At 40.5% G+C, this 24,094-nt stretch overlaps 1 protein-coding gene across 9 annotated transcripts in view; it reads right to left on the bottom strand.

The window, feature by feature from the left end:
* LOC143024693 (uncharacterized) overlaps nucleotides 1-7,486 on the bottom strand; it is a 77,151-nt gene extending 69,665 nt beyond the window's left edge. For 5 of the 9 annotated variants that reach the window (XR_012966295.1, XM_076183697.1, XM_076183698.1 and 2 more), the window contains exon 1: nucleotides 7,038-7,486. Coding sequence is in view for 8 of the 9 variants with exons in the window: in XM_076183697.1 (XP_076039812.1) it covers nucleotides 7,038-7,113 (76 nt within the window). In the remaining variant the exon portion in view is untranslated. The remainder of the gene's footprint in view (nucleotides 1-7,037) is intronic. The other 4 variants (XM_076183701.1, XM_076183702.1, XM_076183704.1 and 1 more) reach the window with 1 other exon arrangement.
* Nucleotides 7,487-24,094: the final 16,608 nt, after the last annotated feature.

Here is a 24,094-nt window from a genome sequence, read left to right as displayed (position 1 = left end):
GCGATGAAGAAATAGCCCTGGCGTAAAGCATGTACATGAAGAATATATATAACAAAATAACAATAATAATAACAATAATAATGAATAAAAAGTAAGCGAGCGAATATAAATATGAAGAAACAAGTAAAGGAGAGGGGTGGTGGTGATCCATGGCTCTGAGCAAACACAGATTTAGAAGCATGACCTGGCGAGCACGCACGCACGCACGCAAGGGGCGTGGTCGGGAGCAAGGCTGTCCTGAAAATGCACGACGGAGTGCTACGTATATGTGCGATTCACCATAGTCTTGGATCACGTGTTGGATTCGTGATCGACAGCTATTTCCCTTTGGGAAGAGAGCTCAGAGCTCATATATGACCGATCTATGGGTAATTATGTGACCTTACACGCACACACACCCAACTCCCCGCCAACGAGAGTTGGAGTAACAACTCGCAGCGCAGCGATACTGAAATTATTTCACCCCTGGGCGGGATTCGAACCCGGACCGCCGTAGTGGCAGCCGGGAACTCTACCATTGTGTCATCGTATGTGTGCGCGTATGTATGTGTGTATATGTATGTGTGTATGTGTATGTGTGTATGTATGCGTGTGTGTATTGGTGTTGAAACATTCTCACAAGTTAAAGTGGATGGGAACAGGAAAGACTAAGGTCTTAAACAGAGTTTTATTTTTGACTAGTTTCACTGCAAGCTTTTGAAGAAAAAATGTAGCGAAACTAGTCAAGAATTCTTAAGATTCGAATTAGGACTCCAGTCTTTCCTCTTCCCACCCACGTCATTTATACTATATATATATATATATATATATATATATATATATATATATATATATATATATATATATATATATATATATATATATATTATATATATATTATATGTGTGTGTGTGTGTGTGTGTGTGTGTGTGTGTGTGTGTGTGTGTGTGTGTGTGTGTGTGTGTGTGTGTGTGTGTGTGTGTGTCTGTGTGTGTGTGTGCGTGTGTGCGGGTATAAAGAACGGTCGTGTCAGGGATAGCAAGACAGCAGTAAAACACTATTGACCCACGGATCACCGCTTCTGAAAGAGAGGTCTGGGAAACGTTTTATTTGCTGCAGCAGAGAGAGAGAGAGAGAGAGAGAGAGAGAGAGAGAGAGAGAGAGAGAGAGAAAGAGAGAGAGAGAGAGAGAGGGGGGGATGTGACGGGTGCCAACCCGGAAGACCCGCCTCCGGCTCACCTCAACTCCGGACTTGCGGGGGAGTGGAGTGGGGTGGGGTGGGTGTGTGTGTGTGTGTGTGTGTGTGCACTTTAGCAATGTCACGACTCCTGGATGAACTCCCAGAACCTCTCCCTGTTGACATCAGGGTGCAGTCACCTTCGCCAAGAGGGCTGAAATAATTTCAGTATCGCTGCGCTCCGGGTTGTTACTCCAACTCTCGTGGGCGGGGAGTTGGGGGTTTGTGCATGTGCATGTAAGGTCACAGCATTACCCATAGATCGGTCATATATGAGCTCTGGGCTCTCTTCCGGGCGGGTAGTAGCTGTCTATCATGAGTCCAACACGTGATCAAAAGACCATGGTGGATCGCACACATTCACATCACAAAGGGGACACAGTCAACCACAACTCAGCTGATGCCACAAACCCCTTCAACCCCGTGGTCTCCCTTCAACCGACTAAAACCGGCAGGAAAGAAGGGCATTAACCCGAGCAAGACCTATAGAGGGCGTTATCTGACAGAAGTGGTTGAGAACTTGTGACGTCATCTTCTCCCCCACCCTGGCATCTCGTCGTGTGACCTTGGCTCGTCATACACACAACATCCATCGACTAAAGCGAATACACTCACCTCATGACCATGTACGCTTCCGTGTAACCTAATGTAAACTCATCAACTATGGGGAGTCCTCCCCCTGGCTGAATAAAATCACCTGACGACAGCGGGGCGTCACAGGGCTGGAGCGAAGCTCCTGCCCACGCGGTACTCCATCCACCCACGCTCATGGAGGATGAGCGCGACCTTTTATATCCTTTTCCACGAAACGCGGCATCAACGGCACCGCCTACAGCTACGTGCTTGCTCATAAGGAGCGGCGTGGCGTGGTCTCGCCGCCTGTCTTGGTATGTGCTACAAGGTGCATCTTAATGAACCTACGCACAGTTCAGCTCTACAGATGGCTACCCACTAGTACGTGTATACACACACACACACACACGTAATATTCATACACGAGTAATAATAATAATTAAAATAATAATAAACAAAATACCAACTTTCTTGCTCTAAAATAAAAATATATACCTTGCATGTGATCAATTGAGAACAATGACCCATACAAATGAACGCTGCCCATATACGTTTGAGAAACGACACCTCCTGTGTACCAAGATCTAAAAATATATATAGACCTTGCTGTGTACCCTCTTAAACCTCACGTGTCCACTGCAGCAGATGCGGCCCCTCCCTGGGGGGAGGGCGGGGGGGGACCTCCTCTAAACAGAGTTATACTACAGTTTGTTGTGTGACTCAGCATCATCAGTGCGTGACGTGGCTGTTATTATATACAGTATGTTAATCACCTTGTTTCCTTTGCAGATGACGGGGGATCTCGAAATACACGCCGTCTGACCCGTGATGGTAAGGACGGTACCCCACGCGCTTAGATATTGTCCTGGGCATTACAATTAAGTAAATGCGTTCACGTCGGCTTCGGAGGATCTCATTGTTCTAAATGTTTAACTAGGTTTAGGTATGCCTCTAAGCTGGCATTTGTTTTACTGTGAGTGCGTAACAGTATATATGAGGAAGATGTATATATAGTATATGTATACAGTCACTTATAAATTGCTCATGTCTTTAAAAGGCGATGTACGGTATAGCCTAGTTTGTAGGCCGACTTGTTGACTGGACCATACTATCGCTGATAAGGTTGTATAATGTATTGTTATATAGTACATGTTGGTCAAAACACTAATTTGGCTAAATAGTGACAAGGTCATAGAGCGTGTGGCCCCGTGTGCAGTGAACTTGAGCACAGACCCTTCCTTCCTCACTTATGTTTATTTATGTGTGTACTGGACGCAGGTGCATTCCGTATCAACTTCAAAGACTACTGGTTGTGTGTTATCGGCACCGTAATTAAATTTCACTTCCTGATTTTTCCAATATTTGTCTAAGCTCTTTTCAAAGGAATGCACACTAGGGGCATTCATTATTTGACTTGTCAGGCTATTCCAAATGTCGATAATTCTTGGAGAGAACTACGTAGCATTTTTTTCTTTTATTCTATTTGGCACCGGACAATTATCCCCGTCTTCGTGTAATCGCCCCGTTGTGACGAGGCTAAATTTCCTTTTGGCTGTTTCACATGCAATACAGGTGTGCCTAACACAGGTGTGCTTACTGTTACCAACAACCCAACTCAACATCTCTCTCTCTCTCTCTCTGGGATCAACCATTCTTACAATTCGGAATTTCAGACATGTAGAAATCACGGGTCATTCTTGTCTTCCCAGCATTACTTTATTCTTATCGTTTACTTATTGTTCAAGCCTTTGGTTTAGTTTATTTTGTCTAACCAAACCTAACCTTACCTAACTTCGACAACCACTTTGGGAATGTCTCGCCTTGGTATCGGGGGGGGGGGGATCCAAAATCAGTAACCTATTCGCAGCGATGGCGTCCTTTCTACATTTTATTCTGGTTAGTAACAGGCTATTTTATGAAGACCAGATGAAGGAAGGACCTCGGTGAGCACACAAAGTCCCGGTAGTTCCGTGCTCAATCAATCAATCTGGTGCTCAATCTTGAGAGAGTGCATGGTCTGATGCCTGTATCTGGTGTCGCCTTTCCCTTCCGTTCTTGGTGCTGCATTTTTTTTTTAATTTTGACACCCCACAGTCACGAGCAAAACATATGACCCACGCTACAATTCACAATATCAATATGATTTTTTTTTTTTTTTTTTGTAAACTTAGTGATATATTTTCCTAGGTAGCATTAAGGGGACCCCGCCCCCAGATTTAAGAAAAATTATATATTTTTTTATTGCATAAAATGATAAATACATAGTAGGGATCTTGCTCTAGATGCTGGTAAAGTGTTTTTATCGTACCGCCATTTTTTAAAGGGTTTAAAGGGCCTACCCTCCCTCCCCCCGGCAGCCACATGCTGCGCACGACCATTGTTTACATACGTTTTGACCATATTTTACCCTATTTTTTTGCGTTTGATACACTCATAAAGTTTTCTCTTACGTCCGGCATGCACGTGAGTATGTGGTGTGAGGAAGTTCAGCCTGCACGACTGGCAGTGGCCTGAGCCTTACAAAGTAAAGGACATGTACACGTTAGCTTGCCGCATTCACTAATTTGCCGTGTGAAATTTGCATCTATTTTTCAGTGAAGAGATATTTGAAGATATTAGCCATGCCTAAGCTATCCAAACAAAAGGCACACTTGCAGAAGATAAGAACGTCTACATTAGCAACTCAAGGGGAGAAAGAAAGAACCCCAGCATCAACTTTGTTATCACCACCTTTGCCACCACCACTAGTACTCCCTCCAGCAGCTCTCTCCCTTCCATCTACATCCACAGCACCTGATCCTCTGTCCTCTACACCTATATCAGACAAGTTGTCTCTACGCAAACAACTGTTTGCTAACAAGTGGCTACAAGGATGCCTCCTTGTTGCAACACCTTGGGTTTAGAGTCTCAAACCTCACAGTGATGTCCCTGATGCAGCAAGAGCCTGTTCCAACACCAGAAAGGAAACCCAAGAAAAGAAAGAGAGCTGAATCCCAGCAATCAGACTACCTTGCTGGGTCATTCTAGACCAAGAACTCAAACTTTGCGACAAAGAGTGAGGTGGCGGCTTATGAGACCCTCACTTTGAGTGAATAATATCCTACACTGTAGGAGGGTACAAAGTGCCTGAGTTACTTGAAAGATGCGAAATCATCATGAAAATACAATGGAACCTGTTTTCAATGGGTCTTAGGAGGTCCAATGTAAAATTTAGTCAAACTAAGGAAAAAAAAAACTTTAACACTCATTTCTGAAAAATGTAAGTTTTTGATACTCAAAGTCTATCTCCTCCCTCAATTTTCAACCGATTTTTGCATATGAGGTCATTATTAATAGCTAGATAAATGACAAAAAATAAAATAGAGACTTTTTTGCATGTTAAATAATTTTTTTAATAACGTGTCAGTCAAAATTTTACTTTTTTTCGATAATTTTTTTATATTTTTTTTTCCTCGGCGTTAAACAAAGATATTAAAAAAAAAACTCTCTATTTTGTTTTTTTTAAATATGTAGAAGATTCTTTTGCTGTAAAATGAAAGACATCGAATAAAAATTGTAAGAGGAGATAGGATTTGAAAGAAGCCCCAAAATATGGTATTTTTTACGTTTTTTATTAAAAAATAAAAAACTACTTGTCAGATCTGAATAAAACTCATGCTGTGAAGGTTTCCTCAGACCTAGATATCTCACAGAAAAAATCAGCAAGATCCTTCAGAAAAAAAGATTGCAGTTAATTTTCAGATAAAAAAGACGAACAAACAATTCTAATTTTGCATAATTAAAAACTCTAGAGTGGGTCAAAAGTTTTACCCGTGACTGTACCTCACAGTTCCATACGATCGAATGGTTCACCTGTTGAACATCACGCTTGAACATTTTTGACGACACTGTCAACAAGCGTACGCGCGAGCTGTCGCGCACGCGCACACGAAAGATACATGATCCTCAAATAGCGATGATGCCATTGTCATCACAAGTGTTCTTCCCCGACGCTCTGTCCTTGGCTCGTACGCTAACATGCACCGAATACAAGTGAATACATTAAAAACCACTTGTAAGCCTCCATGTAATTTTTGCTGTGTTCTGAGAAAACACTCACGTAGGCGAAATAGTGAGCATTGCTGAATATTTCATAAATTTAAAATACTCGGAAAGAATCTACAACACCACGGGATTTTCGTGTCAGTACATCATTCCAGGACGATATAGGAATGTCAATTATACAAATTACGATTTCTCCCCGTCTTCTCCTTTTATGCATGGGGGGACGGAGAGGGGGGGTCGCCGATTTAATGAAGTGGCCTTGCTGTGGATGTGCTGTGTCTTGCGACACTGCTTCTGACCCAGGGCAGTGGACAGGATGCAGGGATGACCCGTCATCCAGGAGGTGCTAAGAGGGAGGGTGGAGGGGTGAGGAGTGTATTCAGGGATGGAATGGGTGGGAATGATTTTATGTCTTTTCCTTTTTGGCTACCTCCCTTGTAAGGGGAAAAAAGCCTTGGTGTATGTATGTACGATTTTATACAACAGACTCTGGTCAACAAGCTACTTGTTTTATATCGGGTTTATTTCATGCAGATTAACACACTAAGACCTGTTTCACTCCCATATGAAATCGGAAACAATATCAGTTTCTTAATGCATGTTTGTGTTTACGCATGTCGTATGTATCCTGTACATACAAGGTACGTTACTAAGTGTAAGGCCGCTCCATTCCCTTCCATTTAGCCAAGTTAAAATGAAAATACGACGAAGACAATTACAAGACTCGTCCTGTAACCTATCTCCTGAATGTCCGCCCGTGCACGCTTGCACACGCACGTACGTACAATTACAAAATCCACAAAAAAATGTCTCGAATATGGGATGGAGACGAGTGTTTGTGTGTGACGCGAGAGTTACCGACGTTGATCATTATTCCCATTTAAAATACGATTCAATTACGTCTACGATACTTCCGTTCCTGTAGTAGCAATTGAGTATTCAACAATCCTCACAAACCAATGGTTTGGTTCATCTTTATTCTTTGCATTACATATTGTTCTTAACGTAAGACTCATTTTGGTGAAAAAACACCATATAATACTCCCATCGACCTAAATAAACCATACAATACGATAAAATACTCCCAAATAGGAAGAAGGACTATTTTGATACAAGAATTAACGATGAAAAAATAGTAAACAGTTACTACGCTCTTCCGAGTTTTGAAGGGGAGTCGGAGCACCCGGGGCGGAGCAGCACTTACCCACATCGAAAGCGAAGCTTCCCAGCACCAGACATGCCAAGACCACAAACACCACAGCCGGTCCCCGAAGATACATTTTGGCCGAGGATAGTGACAGCCCGACCTATCTTGATCCAATGAAGGCTTTCTTGAAGTGTACTGGACACGTCAGTCTATGAGCACGGATTCGCAAGGGTTATTTACGTGAGCTGGAAGGAGCACATTGCACTGACGTGATGGAAAGCTCTTCCCACATGAACACTTTCTTGAATAAAGCGGAACGATTCACTGTTTCACTTTGCCTCGCACGCACCACTATCACAAGTACATTGGGGTATCACCATGATACTTTCGTATCTACGCTGTGTTCAAAACACAAAAAATAACTGGGAAATATGTTAAAATCTCGGGATGTACACGTACATCCCTCCACCACTCCTTTTTACGCTACTGACTGAGAATGAAACAGCAGCAGCATTTGGCCTGGCGCCGCACCCTTCTTTTCCTTCCTACCGTCCCCTTCCTCCCCTCGCGACTTGGAAGGTTGCCATATTTCGCTATTACACAGCAATAGTGATTTTTGCCAATACGCATATATATGCGTATTCACGACTGTCCATGTAATTTTAGGCAAATTTTTTTCTTTATTGGAAAAATGCATAAATGGAAGTATTTATGTTACATTAGATTTTGACAATGCAGTGACCACATCGACTGTTGCCATACCGTGTGCTTGAAAACACCGCTTACTGAGGCCTTGCATTACTAAACGTCAAACAGGTTGCTTGCACTTTGCATTTTCCTCCAAGTCACATAAAGATAATTTAGAGATATACTGATTAATTTTCAATAGGTATACGACGCTGACTCATAAAACAGGGCCTCTCTTTACTTCTTAGGAAGTGCATGACACATTGGATACCAGTGACATTTACGTTTTCTGGAAACGATGCATGCAGTAACATCCTGTTGGGATCTACACTTGATTCTGTCCAGCATTCATTAAGTTGGTCACCGTTGGTCGCCCGATGAGGGCAAATTGCTATTATTGGCATCACAGTGGGAACGATCACCAGTTTCACACGCCTTTCTCCGTTACACGTCCTGTAGACATGCTTTTTCGACTTGCCCCGGCAAATGGAAACGAGAAAAAACATGTGCCCACAAGCTGTTCGTTTGTTTCATCCCTACGAGACAAAACTAAAACAACACATTCATGATGTACAGCGGAAATTGTGTCAGAATTTAGAAAGCTGAGTGGCCGGCCAGGCTTTGCAGGAATGGACAGACAGACAGACCAATACAGGCAGGAGCGAGCAAGGAAAGTGGCCGAAACTCAAAAGTTACCCAGTGCACTTGGGAGAAGAGCTTTGCCAGATTCGTGTTACGTGGTTATTTCCATCTGTAAATATCTAACCACTCCATTGCCCGTTGTACTTGGCACATAGTACACCGTGCGAATCGGTTGGCTTTTCTGCATGTGAGACTGGTAGGACAAGCGCAAAGACCAAACACACACATGCAAGCATGGGAAGAAACAGGTCAAGAGGTACAAACTACGAGTGCGACCATAATTAAGATTGAATAATGCGTATATTTTCTTGTCTATTATGCACGGGTGTTAAACAATTCCGTGCATGTATAGGCCTATTTGTATAATTATGATACGGATGTGAATTATGACGATATACATGTATATCTGAGGTTGAGACAGCTGAGAGGATAAGATGGTAAGGAAACTTACGTTGAACCAGAGACACTAAACGTCTTCTTCAGACGTGTAGGTAATCGGAACGTTAGATTATACTGTACAAGTGTTCCTAGTTTAACATGAGTTTCCTTACCGCGTTTTCCAGACGTATGTGTGTATGTCTTTGTATAATTGATGTACACTTCATAGAAGCTACACTCGTGTGTTTCGCCTTTGTACTTCCATCGGTTAGTCTTGAAGAACTCATTTCTAATTTCCTTAAAACACACACACACACACACACACACACACACACACACACACACACACACACACACACACACACACACACACACACACACACACAAATTGGGATGAAGTAATAAGTGGTGTTCCACAAGGAACAGTTTTGGCCCCAATAATGTTTGCTATATATATTAATGATATGGATGAAGAAATTGAAAGTTATAGGAGCTTCTTTGCAGATGATGCAAAACTATTAAAAAAAGTAAACACGGAAAAAGATTGTGAATCACTACAGAGTGATCTAAATAAAGTCTGGGAATAGAGTATGAAGTGGGAGATGGAGTTCAATACTAAAAAGTGTAGTATAATGGAATTTTGAAAAAGCAAAAACAGAATAACAGGATCATATAAATTGGAAGAAAGTATAAAAAAAGTTGAAAATGAAAAGGACCTGGGAGTCATTGTTATGAATAATATGTCACCTGAGAAACATACAAACAAGATTTTTGGTGAAACTTATAATTTAATAAGAACAATCAAAGTGGCATTTACATACCTGGATGAAGAAATGGTGAGGAAAATCCTAGTCACCCTGATAAGACCAAGATTGGAATATGCAGCAACGATATGGTCACCAAGTACAAAAAAATGTATAAAAAAACTTGAAAGAATACAAAGAGCAATTACTAAACTGGCACCAACACTCTCAAAACTATCATATGAAGAGAGACTACAAAAACTTAAACTACAGACACTAGAGCAAAGAAGAGAGAGAGGAGATTTGATAGCTATTTACAGAATCATGAAAGGCATAGAAATTACTGATAGAGAGAATCTGATAAAATGGGATGACAGAAATACAAGAGGACACGGAAAGAAAATAAAAAAAGACAACTATAGAAGAGATTTGAAAAAGAACAGCTTTCCTCACAGAGCAATAGACAGTTGGAACAAGTTAGATGAGAAAGTGGTGTGTGCAAAAACAATACATGAATTTAAAAATAGTTTAGATAAAATGAGATATGAAGACGGGACCTCACGAGCATAGCTCCCCTTCCCGTAAAATACAACTAGGTAAATACAACTAGGTAAATACACACACACACTAATTGGGATGAAGTAATAAGTGGTGTTCCACAAGGAACAGTTTTGGCCCCAATGATGTTTGCTATATATATTAATGATATGGATGAAGAAATTGAAAGTTATAGGAGCTTCTTTGCAGATGATGCAAAACTATTAAAAAAAGTAAACACGGAAAAAGATTGTGAATCACTACAGAGTGATCTAAATAAAGTCTGGGAATGGAGTAGGAAGTGGGAGATGGAGTTCAATACTAAAAAGTGTAGTATAATGGAATTTGGAAAAAGCAAAAACAGAATAACAGGATCATATAAATTGGGAGAAGAAAGTATAAAAAAGTTGAAAATGAAAAGGACCTGGGAGTCATTGTTATGAATAATATGTCACCTGAGAAACATACAAACAAGATTTTTGGTGAAACTTATAATTTAATAAGAACAATCAAAGTGGCATTTACATACCTGGATGAAGAAATGGTGAAAAAAATACTAATCACTCTGATAAGACCAAGATTGGAATATGCAGCAACGATGTGGTCACCAAGTACAAAAAAATGTATTAAAAACTTGAAAGAATACAAAGAGCAATTACAAAATTGGCACCAACACTCTCAAAACTATCATATGAAGAGAGACTAGCAAAACTTGAGCTACAGACACTAGAGCAAAGAAGAGAGAGAGGAGATTTGATAACTATCTACAGAATCATGAAAGGCATAGAAATTATTGATAGAGGATCTAATAAAATGGGATAGAAATACAAGAGGACACGGAAAGAAAATCAAGAAAGACAGCTATAGAAGAGATCTGAAAAAGAACAGCTTTTCTCACAGAGTAATAGACAGTAGGAACAAGTTAGATGAGAAAGTAGTGTGTGCAAAAACAATACATGAATTTAAAAATAGTTTAGATAAAATGAGATAGGAAGACGGGACACCACGAGCATAGCTCCCCTTCCCGTAAAATACAACTAGGTAAATACACACACACACACACTTAAACACACTAATTGTGGTCCTCTTCAGCTGAAGAGGACCACAGTTAGTGGTCGAAATATACGGTTTACTCTGTATCTCAGCTTATCTTTCTCCGACAGTGGGTTTAAGTTTTATTTTATTCGTGTGTTACGACAACTACGTTACTTGATTTGATATATATTATATATATATAGATATATATATATATATAATATATATATATATATATATATATATATATATATATATATAGATTGCACTAATGTCGTAACACATTGGTAAAATTTAAACTTAGAACCCACTGTCGGTGGAAAAAGATAAAAAGTGAGATGAATTTCAATATCTCAAAAGGTAATTGGATTCCGGACTGTATTACATCATTAGCAGTTAATAAACTATGTTCAAACATTATTGGTTCCAACAACGATCACCCCACCTAGGGTATATTCACCTATGTCTTCCCATGCCCCCCTTCATGTACCTCATTACTATGTATATATTCTTGTACTATACCTTTGTAATCATTCTGCTGAAGAGGACCACAGAGAGTGGTCGAAATATACAGGAACAATCATCTCACTTTTTATCTTTTTCCACCGACAGTGGGTTCTAAGTTAAAAAAAAAAAAAAAGAAAAAATATATATATATATATAAACATATATATATATATATATATATATATGTGTGTGTATGTATATATATTTCTACAGATAAAAATCCCATGATCAGCACCCCTATGTTTTTTCCTCCATCGTTTTCGTAACTGTTTTATTTAGTGATGGCATATATATTTTTTAATTTCAACTTACTTCCAATATTTTTCATTATAGTTAATTTTTTATTCACAATTCTATATATCCTACACAAATATGTGTGTAACATCTAGCAACAACCATACTAGTTTTTTACGTTCCCTCACAACACCAAGCACACAATAATTCTGCACCAAATTCTGGGCGACAAGATGCCAACAATCCTACAACTTAAAAAAAATAATAATAAACAAACTATATATATTAATTTGACCAAGGATAGAAGCGCTGGTAAAAATACAATCCAGGACAACAACAACGTCAACTCTTATGCTCTTAATGATCTTGGCATTATTGGCATCTTCCGTCGTGTTAACGTTTGACCGAAAACATTACTGGAGTTGACACCAAGCCTTGTCCCTACAATCCTTCTAATCGTCTTCATTCTTCAGAAAGTCCTTCACTCATTCCAGCAGATTCTCCTTATCCCTTCCTCTAAATTTCTACTTCCAATTTAATTCTTTGTGAGAACTTCTCGAGCAGTTTTCTAGATCCAGGTAAACACAATCCACCCAGTCATCTCTTCCCTGTAGCACATTAGTCGTTTGAGTGAGAACTCGACGATTTTAAAAGACATGACTTTCCTGTTTCTAAATGTGTGTGTGTGTGTGTGTGTGTGTGTGTGTGTGTGTGTGTGTGTGTGTGTGTGTGTGTGTGTGTGTGTGTGTGTGTGTGTGTGTGTGTGTGTGTGTTTGATTCACCATGGTCTTTGACCACGTGTTGGACTCGTGGTCGACAGCCATTTCCCTCTCGGAAGAGAGTTCTGAGGTCATATATGACCGGTCTATGGGTAATGCTGTGACCTTACACGCACAAACACACACCCAACTCCTCGCCCACGAGAGTTGGAGTAACAACTCGCAGCGCACTGATACTGAAATTATTTCAGCCCTGGGCGGGATTCGAACTAGGATCGCCGTAGTGGAGGCCGCGAACGCTACCACTGCGCCATCGAGTCGTGCCTTATGTATTTGTGTGTGTGTGTGCATGTGTGTGAATATTTGTGTGTGTGTGTGTGTGTGTGTATGTGTAATTATTTGTGTGTGTATGTGTGTGAATATTTGTGTGTATGTGTGTGATTATTTGTGTGTGTATTTACCTAGTTGTATTATACGGGAAGGGAGCTATGCTCGTGGTGACCCGTCTTTGTATCTCTCAGCATCAAGTTTTTTCTTAAAATTTTGAATAGTGTTTCCACACACTGTTTCTTTGTAATTTGTTCTAAGTATCTATCACTCTGTGTGGGAAGCTATTTTTTCAGATCTCTTCTGTAATTATCTATTTTGAGTTTCTTTTCGTGTCTCCTTGTTTTTCCATTGTCCCATTTCAATAAATCATTCTTATCTAAGATTTCCATTCCGTTCATAATTCTATAGATAGTTAGTAGGTCTCCTCTTTCCCTTCTTTGTTCCAGAGTTGGTAATTCTAATTTGAACACTCTTTGTTCATGACATTTTGGAAAGATTTGGTACCGGTTTTGTTGTTGCTCTTTGTATTCTTTCTATTTTTTGTATTCTTTTTGGTACTGGGTGTCCATAGTGTTGCTGCGTACTCGAGTTTTGGTCTTATTAGTATAGTTAGAATTTTTTTTATCATTTCCTCGTCTAAATAGGCAAATACCAGTTTTATTGACCTCAATAAATTGTAGGTTTCTCCGACTATTTTATTGATATGCTTATCCGGTGTCATGTCTTTGCTGATCATCACTCCAAGGTCTTTTTCCGAGTTTACTTTTTTGACCTTCGCTTCACCAATTTTATAATCTCTCGATATTCTGTTTTTATTTTTTCCAAATTCCATTATACTACATTTCTTGATATTGAATTTCACTTCCCACTTTTGAGTCCATTTCCAGATCTTGTCCAAGTCTTGTTGTAATGAGTTGCAATCCTCCTCCGTTTTTACTTTCTTTAGTATTTTTGCGTCGTCTGCAAAGAAATTCATATAACACTCTACTCCTTCATCCATGTCATTTATGTATATGGCAAACATGATCGGGGCCAGTACTGATCCCTACGGGACACCACTTATAATTTCTTCCCAATTTTAGAATTTATCTCTAATTATTACTCCCATTTTCCTCCCAGTCAGGAAGTCTTTCATCCATTCCAATAATTTTCTTCTGATGCCACCTATTGACTTTATCTTCCTTATTATTTTTTTTGTGTGGTACCTTATCAAATGCCTTTTGTAGGTCCAGAAAGGCACAGTCTGCCCAACCACCTCTCTTATATTGTATCTATCAATCTCGAGTAGAAGCAGATCAAGTTTGTTGTACATGATCTTCCTTGTCTGAATCCAAATTGATTTGGATTCAGTATAGTTTTTTCTTCCAAATGTTTAACCCATCTATTTTTGATGACCTTTTCGCAAATTTTTGCTACTTTGCTTGTCAGGGAGACCGGTCTGTAATTTGATGGGTCTTCCTTGTTTCCTCCCTGATAAATCGGTACAATGTTTGCATTCATTTAATTATATTGTATATTTTATCTGTTAATTCTTCCATGTGTGTGTGTGTGTGTGTGTGTGTGTGTGTGTGTGTGTGTGTGTGTGTGTGTGTACGTAAGTTTAAGTTTAGGGAACATATAATCAGAATAACACAACTCGTTGCGGATGAGCATCCACATCGAGGATACGAGATTAAGACAAAATCTGTCTTGCAATCCCAAATGAAACATTTCGTGCAGGAAAGGGGGTGATATTGAATTAATCACGTAGGAGGAGGAGGAAGAGGAGGAGGAGGAGTGAGGACGAGGAGGAGTGTGGACAAGGAGGAGGAGGAGGAGGAGGAGAAGTGTCCCGGCAATCAATTTCTGGAGAATCATCTGGCGACGACGACGACTGAGATGCTGCTGCCGTGCTGTGCAAAACCCGACTGCTGTGAATTCGTATGACCTCGAATTAATTGTGATCGCAGTAGTTCCTGTTTCCATTCCTGTTTTCTCGACCGAAAGGCCACCTGTTTTTTTTTTGTTTTTTTTTTTTATTATTCCGGTTCTACAAACGCAATTTTTTCCAGTTCTTGCAAACCCCCCCTACACACACCTCCAACTACTCAAAATAATTAAATCCTGTATTAGTCTACTCTATCACTTCTATCACCGCGGACAAAACTGGGAGTTCAAAGATCAGAGGAGGGTCATAGGATATAGTGACAAGTGTGGGTTCGTTGGTGAAGACTCGGGTAAATATGGGAAGATGACTTGAAGGTGTTGGGGAGTTGTTGGAGTCCATACATGACAAGAGACCTCATCGTTTCAAAAAGTTTTGTCTCCTGCAAGGTGTGGCGATCAGGCTATGGAGGCACTGGTAATGGTTCACCTGAAAAAAGAAGATCCGGTGGCAGTGTTGTTGTTGTTGTTGTTGTTGGAAGAGGAGGAGGAGGAGGAGGAAAGTGAGGAAGTACTGATTACGAGAACGCGACTGTCTCTTGCAAGGAGACGCAGTTGAGTTCCAACTACTGAAAGAGGAGGAGGAGGAGGAGGAGGAGGAGGAGGAGAAGGAAGCTGAAGATGAAGAGGAGGGGGAGGAGAAGGAAACTGAAGATGAAGAGAAGGAGAAGGAAGCTGAAGATGAAAAAGAGGAGGAAAAGGAAGATGAAGATGAAGAGGAGGAGGAGGAGAAGGAAGCTGAAGACGAAAAGGAGAAGGGAGATGAAGAGGAGAAGATGGAAGCTGAAGATGAAGAAGAGGAGGAGAAGCAAGATGAAGGTGAAGATGAGGAGGAGGAGAAGGAAGCTGAAGATGAAAAGGAGAAGGAAGATGAAGATGAAGAAGAGGAGGAGGAGAAAGAAGCTGAAGATGAAGAGGAGGAGGAGGAGAAAGAAGCTGAAGATGAAGAGGAGGAGGAGGAGAAAGAAGCTGAAGATGAAGAGGAGGAGGAACAGGAAGAGAAGGAGAAAGAAGAAGAGGAGGAGGAGGAGGCGAAGGTCTTCCCAGTTAGGGAGGAGCTCATGTCCGGGGCATCGTCTTACCGGGTACATTCATGTCCACGATCGTGACATACCATTGGGGTCGTAGGCTGCGTGTTATAAAGGGTTGTAGGGGGGGAAAGGTACGTCGTTGTTGGCAAAGGGATAGGTCCTCTCTCAATGCGGTGCTCTGGTCCGTTGGGGTGTCACTGAAGCCCCCCAGGGAGAACAATATACTATATATAGAGAGCATAATTGGGTCGAGATAAATTGTTTATGGTCACATTCATCCCTTCCCTCTGAAGGACTGACCACAGATGAATAAAGTCGCCACGGGTCAGCCATAACAAAATTTGCAAAGGTAGTCACCAGGTAGACCGGGTTTTAAGCTGCGGTCTGCTGAAATTCTTACACATTTTCTTCCAGCGAAAACCTAATGATTTTAAGTAACCGGACGCAAAATAAGATATTGTGTGTAGAAATAATCCCCAATTTTGCAAATTTAAAGGTAATCTATACCTCAGCAGGTTTCACTTTCAGTTCTAACAAAAACTCGTCAAATTCAACCAATTTCATCAAACCTTATCATTCAATATTTTTAAATATAACCTAAATGCATATTTAATCCTGAAATATCCCAAATTTTATTACAAAATCAGTGTCTTACATCTTCATCAAGTATTATTATTACGAAAAAAAAAATCATCCAAATAAAAAAGATCAACAAAACAACGCGTACCCCTGGCTCCGAGTTCCTTGTAATAACTTTATTATTCCATTTTATTTTATCTTATTTTATTTTATTATCTTTTATTTATTTATTTATTTTTTGTGTGTGTGACGTGACCTGTTTCCATGAACAGACAGCCCGATGCACAAACCGGGACTTGTTCTGTGAAGGCGGCTTCCTCCAGGCTGTTTCATATTAATTCCCGTGGCACCTCTCCGGCCAGAAGGAGGAGGAGGAGGAGGAGGTTCGAAGTCGCGACGATCGTGGCACTTGGCACTTCGCCGTCGACGCCGCTTTGGCGGCCGGGGCGTCGGTGGGGACCCAGTCCCGGCAATCGATGCTGCCGCCAGGGACAGTAACGGATCTGTGTGAGGAGGCAAAGCCTGGTAGGTTCTAGGGAACACAGGCTCGTTAGAGACGATTATACTACTACTACTGTAAAAGAGAGAGAGAGAGAGAGAGAGAGAGAGGGGGAGAGAGAGAGAGAGAGAGAGAGAGAGAGAGAGGGGGAGAGAGAGAGAGAGCCCAGTTAATATACAATCTGCTCTCATCCTGGATGGTGATATAGAGAAGTGAACGACTGACGATAACAGCTGGTGCCAGGCATATCAAACCTCGCACGGTAGCAGCTATTTTGATACAGTACAACAATGAACTAACATTACTAAGAATGGTGTAACCATTACTAACCATCACCCACCACGCACGTGATCCACATGCTTGCAACATAGCGAGACTCCCCCTTCTTGCTTACCTTGCATTTCCCACAACATACATCTAACGCAGCACGTTTTAAGACAAACAAGATATAGATACCCAATGTCACCAGACTAACCTATTAAAATCCTTTATTATAAACTGCCCTATTACTGTATATTACACATAAACTAATATAAATATAATATACTTAACAACATCCACCAACTATAGGACTAACCCTCATATATAAAACTGACCCTAATGCATAGAATAGCGAGACTAACGCCTTTGCTTACAGTAACCTACTAACAACCTATATAACCTTTAACACCCATGTCACGGCCCCCAAAGCTAGGTAGGCGGAGAGCCTACCGGCCAGTCGGGAGAGCTGGGGTAGGTGAAGAGCCTACCGGCCAGACGCCAGGCTAGGCAGACCGAGAGGTTGCCAGCCTATTGTGCCCTAGGTCAAGGCCTGGCACATATTGTAATCTGCCCACAGGGCCCATTTGTACCTTATCATATTTGTAACCAGATTTGCCTCAATTGTTAATAAATAGAAGAAAACTCCGGTTTTGGAGTTTATCTCGCCCGCATTAAGTCCCCCTTATGTAACCACACCCTTTCCCACGGTTACAATGGAAGCAAATGATATTGGCAGTGAGAGGTCAGCAAGCGGCCTGAACACCACTGGAATAAGAGTACAAGAGAGTAATAGACAGAGCTGGGCGCGTTCTTCTTTAGTTTGGCCGCGGTTTGCGCTCCCAAACTATTAAAGCTTAAGAGACAGGTTCATACCGAAATCAAAGTCCGGTAGGCCACAGACTGTATCAAAGAAAAATTTCGTTGGCCACATCCAAAAGGTAGGCCACATACTATACCGGTACCTATATTGCTTTAATAGTTTGGGAGTGCTAACCACGGCCAAACTAAAGCGAAACGCACTAAGGAACGCACCCAGCTCTGAGTAATAATACTAAACTGCTTTTACTACGGCAAAAATCGGCATGGTGCCATGTGCAACTATGTATTGATGATACTGTACACGTGTCTGCAACATTTTTCGAATTACAACCCTCGAAATTAATGTGACCTTTCAAGGTCAAACTCAAGGTCAAAGGTCCTTAGGTCACATGAAGAAGCCCCCAGACTACGTACTCTATTGGTCTTCAGGTCACTTGTATAAACACTTTTGAAACATTTTGACATTCTCTTGATTCCATTCCACATATCTGCACATCTTCCATCAACAGAAGAAGCCACCCCCCTCCAGGCAACTTCCTATTTACCTTTTTCGCGTTAAGGCCGGCTAAAGAAACAGTGACCTTGTCTTTGAACTTTCAAAGTTGTTCATTATTACACTATGCATTTTCTACTAGTGTGGTGTAATGAATGTAATAAAACATACATACATGTAAATATGCAAAGTAGACCACTTGGAAAAAGAAATATATATATATATATATATATATATATATATATATATATATATATATATATATATATATATATATACCAAAGGCTTTTTCCCCCTTACAAGGGAGGTAGCCAAAAAACAAAGGCATAGAAACCACTCCCACCCATTCCATCTCCTACATACTCCACTCCCCTCTACCCTCTTCCCTCCATCTTATCTTGGCACCTCCTGGATAATTTTATTTCCATAAAATCATAATGAAAAATAGGATAAAAAAAAAATTCAGCCTTGGTTTGAATTATACTGGACAGTAGTTAAAATTATGAAGAAAAAAAGTTTTTTCCTATTTTTGGAAAACTCAACCTTAGCCTTGACTCAGTTAGTCCTAAAATTCAATTGAGGCACATAAGGACCACCGCTCACCTCTCCAGTTTTATGTCAACTGCCAACAAAGAAACTAAAATAAATAAATAATAAAATAAATAAAAATAGATAAATAAAAATAAATAAATAAAGATAAAATAATAATAAAAAATAAATTACTCCACTCCTTTGCACTTTGTCCTGGCTCTTTCCCCCTTACAAGGGAGGTAGCCAAAGGTCAAAGGCATAAATTCATCCACTTCCACCCACTCCATCCCTACACACTTTACTCCCAATCACCACCCCTCCCTCTTTTCTTGCCTCCTCCTGGATCATGTGTCATCCCTGTATCTCACCCACTGTCCTGGGGCAGAAGTAATGCAGCAAGACACAGCACATCCACAGCAAGGCTGCTTCATTTAATTGGCAAACCCCCCTCTCTGTCTCCTTGTGCAGAAAAAGAGAAAAAGAGAAAAAGAGAAATCCCTTTGGGCAGTATCAAAATATAATACACACTACTCCCTCCACCCCATCCCCCACCCACTCCCTTCTATGAACCACATCATCATCCATACACAATCATTTTCCACTCACTCCTATCTTCTGTCTTCTCTCTTCCTTCCTCAACAGACATTCCCCTCTTTCCCTATGCCTCTTTTACCCCATCCATCCATCACATCCTTGGTCACCCCCTCATATTCACTCCCCCCACCTCTGCCTTCCACACCTCTTTTACTAGCCTTTTTTCACTCTTTCTTTCCATGTGTCCAGACCATTCCAACACTCTTCCATCAAGCCTATCTCCCAACTCCCTTTCCACCCCTGCTCTCCTCCTCATTTCTTACTATATCCAGCCAAGTAACTCTTAGCATACTTCTCAGGCATTTCATCTCAAACACATTTAAACTCTTCATCTCTTATGTTCCCTGTTTCTCCCCATACAAGCAAAATAACCAAATATGAAATTTAACTAAAACTTTTTAACCTTAAGAAGAAGAAGAAGAAGAAGAAATATATATATATATATATATATATATATATGTATATATATATATATATATATATATATATATATATATATATATATATATATATATACATACATATACCAAAGGCTTTTTCCCCCTTACAAGGGAGGTCGCCAAAAAGAAAAAGGCATAATAACCATTCCCACCCATTCCATCCCTAATACACTCGACTCCCCTCCACCCTCTGCCCTCCCTCTTATCTTGGCACCTCCTGGATGACGGGTCATCCCTGCATCTTGTCCACTGTCCTGGGTCAGAAGCAGTGACTCAAGACAGCACATCCACAGCAAGCCCACTTCATTAAATCGGCGAAACCCCCCCCTCTCCATCCCATTATGTAGAAAAGGAGAAGACGGGGAGAAATCCCTTCGGGCTGCGTCAAATTTTTCTCATACATACTACCTCACCCCCCATCCATTCCACCTCATGCATCATAACATCATCCATATACAACCATTTTCCATTAACCTCTGTCTTCTGTCCTCTCCTGTCATTCCTCAACAGACATTCCCCTCTTCCCCAAAGCCCTTTTCACCCCATCCATCTATCTCATCCTAGGTCGACCCCTCATGTTCACTCCCTCCACATCTGCCTTCCATACCTCTTTTACTAGTCTTTCTTCACTCATTCTTTCCATGTGTCCAAACCATCCCAATACTCTTTCATCCACCCTATCTCCCAACTCCCTTACCACCCCCGTTCTCCTCCTCACCTCATTTCTCACTCTATCCAGCCTAGTAACCCCCATCATACTTCTCAGACACCTCATCTCAAACACATTCAAACTCCTCTCTTATGTTCCATGTTTCTGCCTTATACAGTGCTGCTGGTACAATCACTCCTTCATACAATCTCCTCTTGGCATCCATTCCCAAATGTCTATTTTTCATTACACTTTTTAATTCACTAAGGCATTTACTCACTTCTCTCAATCTACATTCTACCTCCACCTCCACCCCTCCATTTCCTGCCACATTCACACCCAAGTATTTAAAACTATCCACGTCCTCCAGTCGCTCTCCCTTAATGCTCACTTCCAGTCTGCTGCCACTTTCAACCCTTGTACATCTCATCACCTTATGTTTACCCACATTTATCTTCAACTTTCTTCTTTCACACACTCTCCCAAACTCTGTCACTAACTTCCTCAATCCTTCCTCTGATCCTGCTACAAGCGCAATGTCATCCGCAAACAACAGCTGGCTCACCTCCCACTTTTCTTCATTTTCTTTAACCATCTCCAATCCCTGCATTTACCTCTCGCACCACCCCATCCATGTATAAGTTGAACAGCCAGGGTAACATAACACATCCCTGTCAAAGTCCCACCTTTACCTCGAACCACTTACTCTCTCCATTTCTAATCCTGACACATGCTCTGCTACTCTCATAAAAACTCCTGACAGCACCTAAAAGCTTTCCTCCTATCCCGTATATCTGCATAACCTCCCACAGTGCCTTCCTGTCTACCCTGTCATAAGCCTTTTCCAGATCCATAAAAGCCCCAAAAAATCCTTACTCTTTCCTACAGCTTTCTCACATATCTGTCTTACCACAAAAATCTGATCTACGCAACCTCTACCTGTCCTAAATCCACACTGTTCCTCACCAATTACTCCTTCTGTTCCTCTCCTAATCCTCTCAATCAAGATCCTCCCATAAGCCTTCACAACTACACTTAACAAGCTAATCCCTCTGAAACTACTACACTCACACTTGTCCCCTTTTCCCTTGTAAAGTGGAACTACACAGGCACTCCTTCAGTCCTCTGGCACTCTACCCTCTCTCCAACAAACATTAAATAACCTCACCAGCCAGTCCACCATCACTGTACCTCCTTTTTTTTTTTTAGACATTCTGCATGGCATCCATCCAGTCCAGGTGCCTTACCTGCTCTCATCATCTTAACAACTGCTTTCACTTCATCCTTCCCTATTTCTCCTCCATTTTCCTCACTCATCACGGCCATTTTCTTAGCATTTCCCACTGAACTATCTTTCCCTCCCTATCCTCCTTCACATTTAGCAACTCCCTAAAATACTCTGCCCATCTTCCTCTTACTGCCTTCTCTTCCATTATCATCTCTCCATCTGCACCTTTTACCTTTTCTTCTCTACTTGATTCACCTCCTCTTCCTCTCTTGATTTTCCATGCATGTGTGTGGGGGGCATATAATATAATTGGTACTGGTTTTCAAGATTTTTCAGGAAATCAATACCATCAGCATTGAAAAAATTTCCACATCAAATAGATAAAAAATGTCCTCAAGTTGTCAGTACACATATTCAACCTAAAAGTTTATAGAAATCTGCCAAACTTGTAATTCAATCAGTCAGTAGAATAAAATGAATGCACAAATGATGGAATGCAATGTTGTTCAAAGATTTAGCGTGATACACCAAGGCAATATGCTGTAATATTCGTCATTTACCTGCTAGTTATTTTGCTTGTTATATGTGACTACATGTCGACCATCACTCATCCGGCAATCATTAATCCGGAACAATCAGTTATCTGGGATTATTTTCGCTACTGGCCGCTAGCATCTGGTGGCGCTGTGTCCTACGAAAACAAATTTGAGCAGGAATTATAAACACCAGCATCCAGCAATCTTTTTCTCTCGTGATTTTTACGCTTTGGTAAAAAAAAAAAAAAAAAAAGTTCTATCCCCTACCACGGTTCCAGTGAATAAAGGAAATGACAAACGTAAACATAAATCAGTCAATATCAGAAAAGGTTGAATTTTTGAAGAAAAAAAAACTTGATAAAGGTGTGTCTGTGAGAAGCGTGTGTGAATTCTACGGCATTGGATCATCAACAGTAAATGATATAAAGAAACAAAGAAAAGTTACTCGGCTTTTTTGCTAACAATGAGTCGAAGAAACATATGTTTAAAAGGAAATCAATGAAACCAGGTAAAAGTGCAGAACTAGATCAAGTAATGATGAGGTGGTTTAAGTTGCGTGAAAGTGAAGGTGTTAAACTGTCAGGTGATCTTGTGAAGGCACAAGAAAAATTATTTCACGAAGAACTTGGATTGGAACATCAGTGTGATTACACTGGAGGATGGTTGCAGTTTCGTGCAGTGTGCGGTGAAAAAATATCAAATTGATCAAAGAAAGGCCTAAATATATGAAGCAACAAAGTTTGCAAGATATATTTTAAAAAATGCTAAAAAAAATATTCAGCAGACGTGTCTAGCGAAAAAGCAGTGCCTTCTACGTCTGGCAACCCAGGAGTGTTGCTAACGTCACCAACACCTTTACGTCTAGATGACAATGAAGATTCCGACAGCCTAGATGATGTGTTTCAGTGATGATCTTCAGTACGTAGGCTACGTTTACTATATGATTGTATTTCATCAAACTTGAATTTATTTTATAATTTTACGCAAATAATAATAGCAGTGACGATCTCTCTTTCTCTTGGCCTGATCAGCTGATAGACTCTCTCTCGCTGCCAACTTATGATTTCCGTGTGTAGCCTACATTGTAACCACTTACGGTTCTAGTGATGTCCTTTCTTGTGTAACATTACCATTTATTTTAATTGTACAGTACTCATATTATAATTGAATTAATTTTTTGCACGTAATCAATAACATTACTTTGGAAGTAGCAGTGATGAATTTCCCTGTGTAGCCTACGTGAACCACTTATGTTTTTTGTATGTAAGGAACCACTCATTTTATTTTACTTGTACTGTACTTTATTTCAATAAAGTTTCACTTGAACTTATTTGATATTTGTCTTTTCTTTATTAACCAACATGTGTTTATATAAGGGGTATTTTAAATTTAAAATGAGGTGATTAAATTACTTAGTTTCCTGTATTCTTGGCTAATCAATCACTAATCTGGAAAAATGGATAATCCGGCACTCTCTCGGTCCCAAAGTTGCCGGATTAGTGAAAGTCGACCTGTATTTGGATGATGATTCAATATTGACGAGATAATGGAGCAAATTTTCCAGTTACAGAATTAGAGCAAGATACAGTTACAAGAACCATTCCTATTACTATAACAACATCCACTGCCATGCAATGACAAGGGAAAATACTAAAGAGAAGCACTACAAGAATGGCCAGGAATCCCTTCTTTTAGTTTCTGTGCTACATAACACCTTAT

The sequence above is a fragment of the Oratosquilla oratoria genome, chromosome 4 (genome assembly GCF_046742065.1).
Source record: "Oratosquilla oratoria isolate Oo_2021 chromosome 4, ASM4674206v1, whole genome shotgun sequence".
Classification (NCBI taxonomy): domain Eukaryota; kingdom Metazoa; phylum Arthropoda; class Malacostraca; order Stomatopoda; family Squillidae; genus Oratosquilla; species Oratosquilla oratoria.
This window is presented reverse-complemented; position numbering and strand designations above follow the sequence as displayed.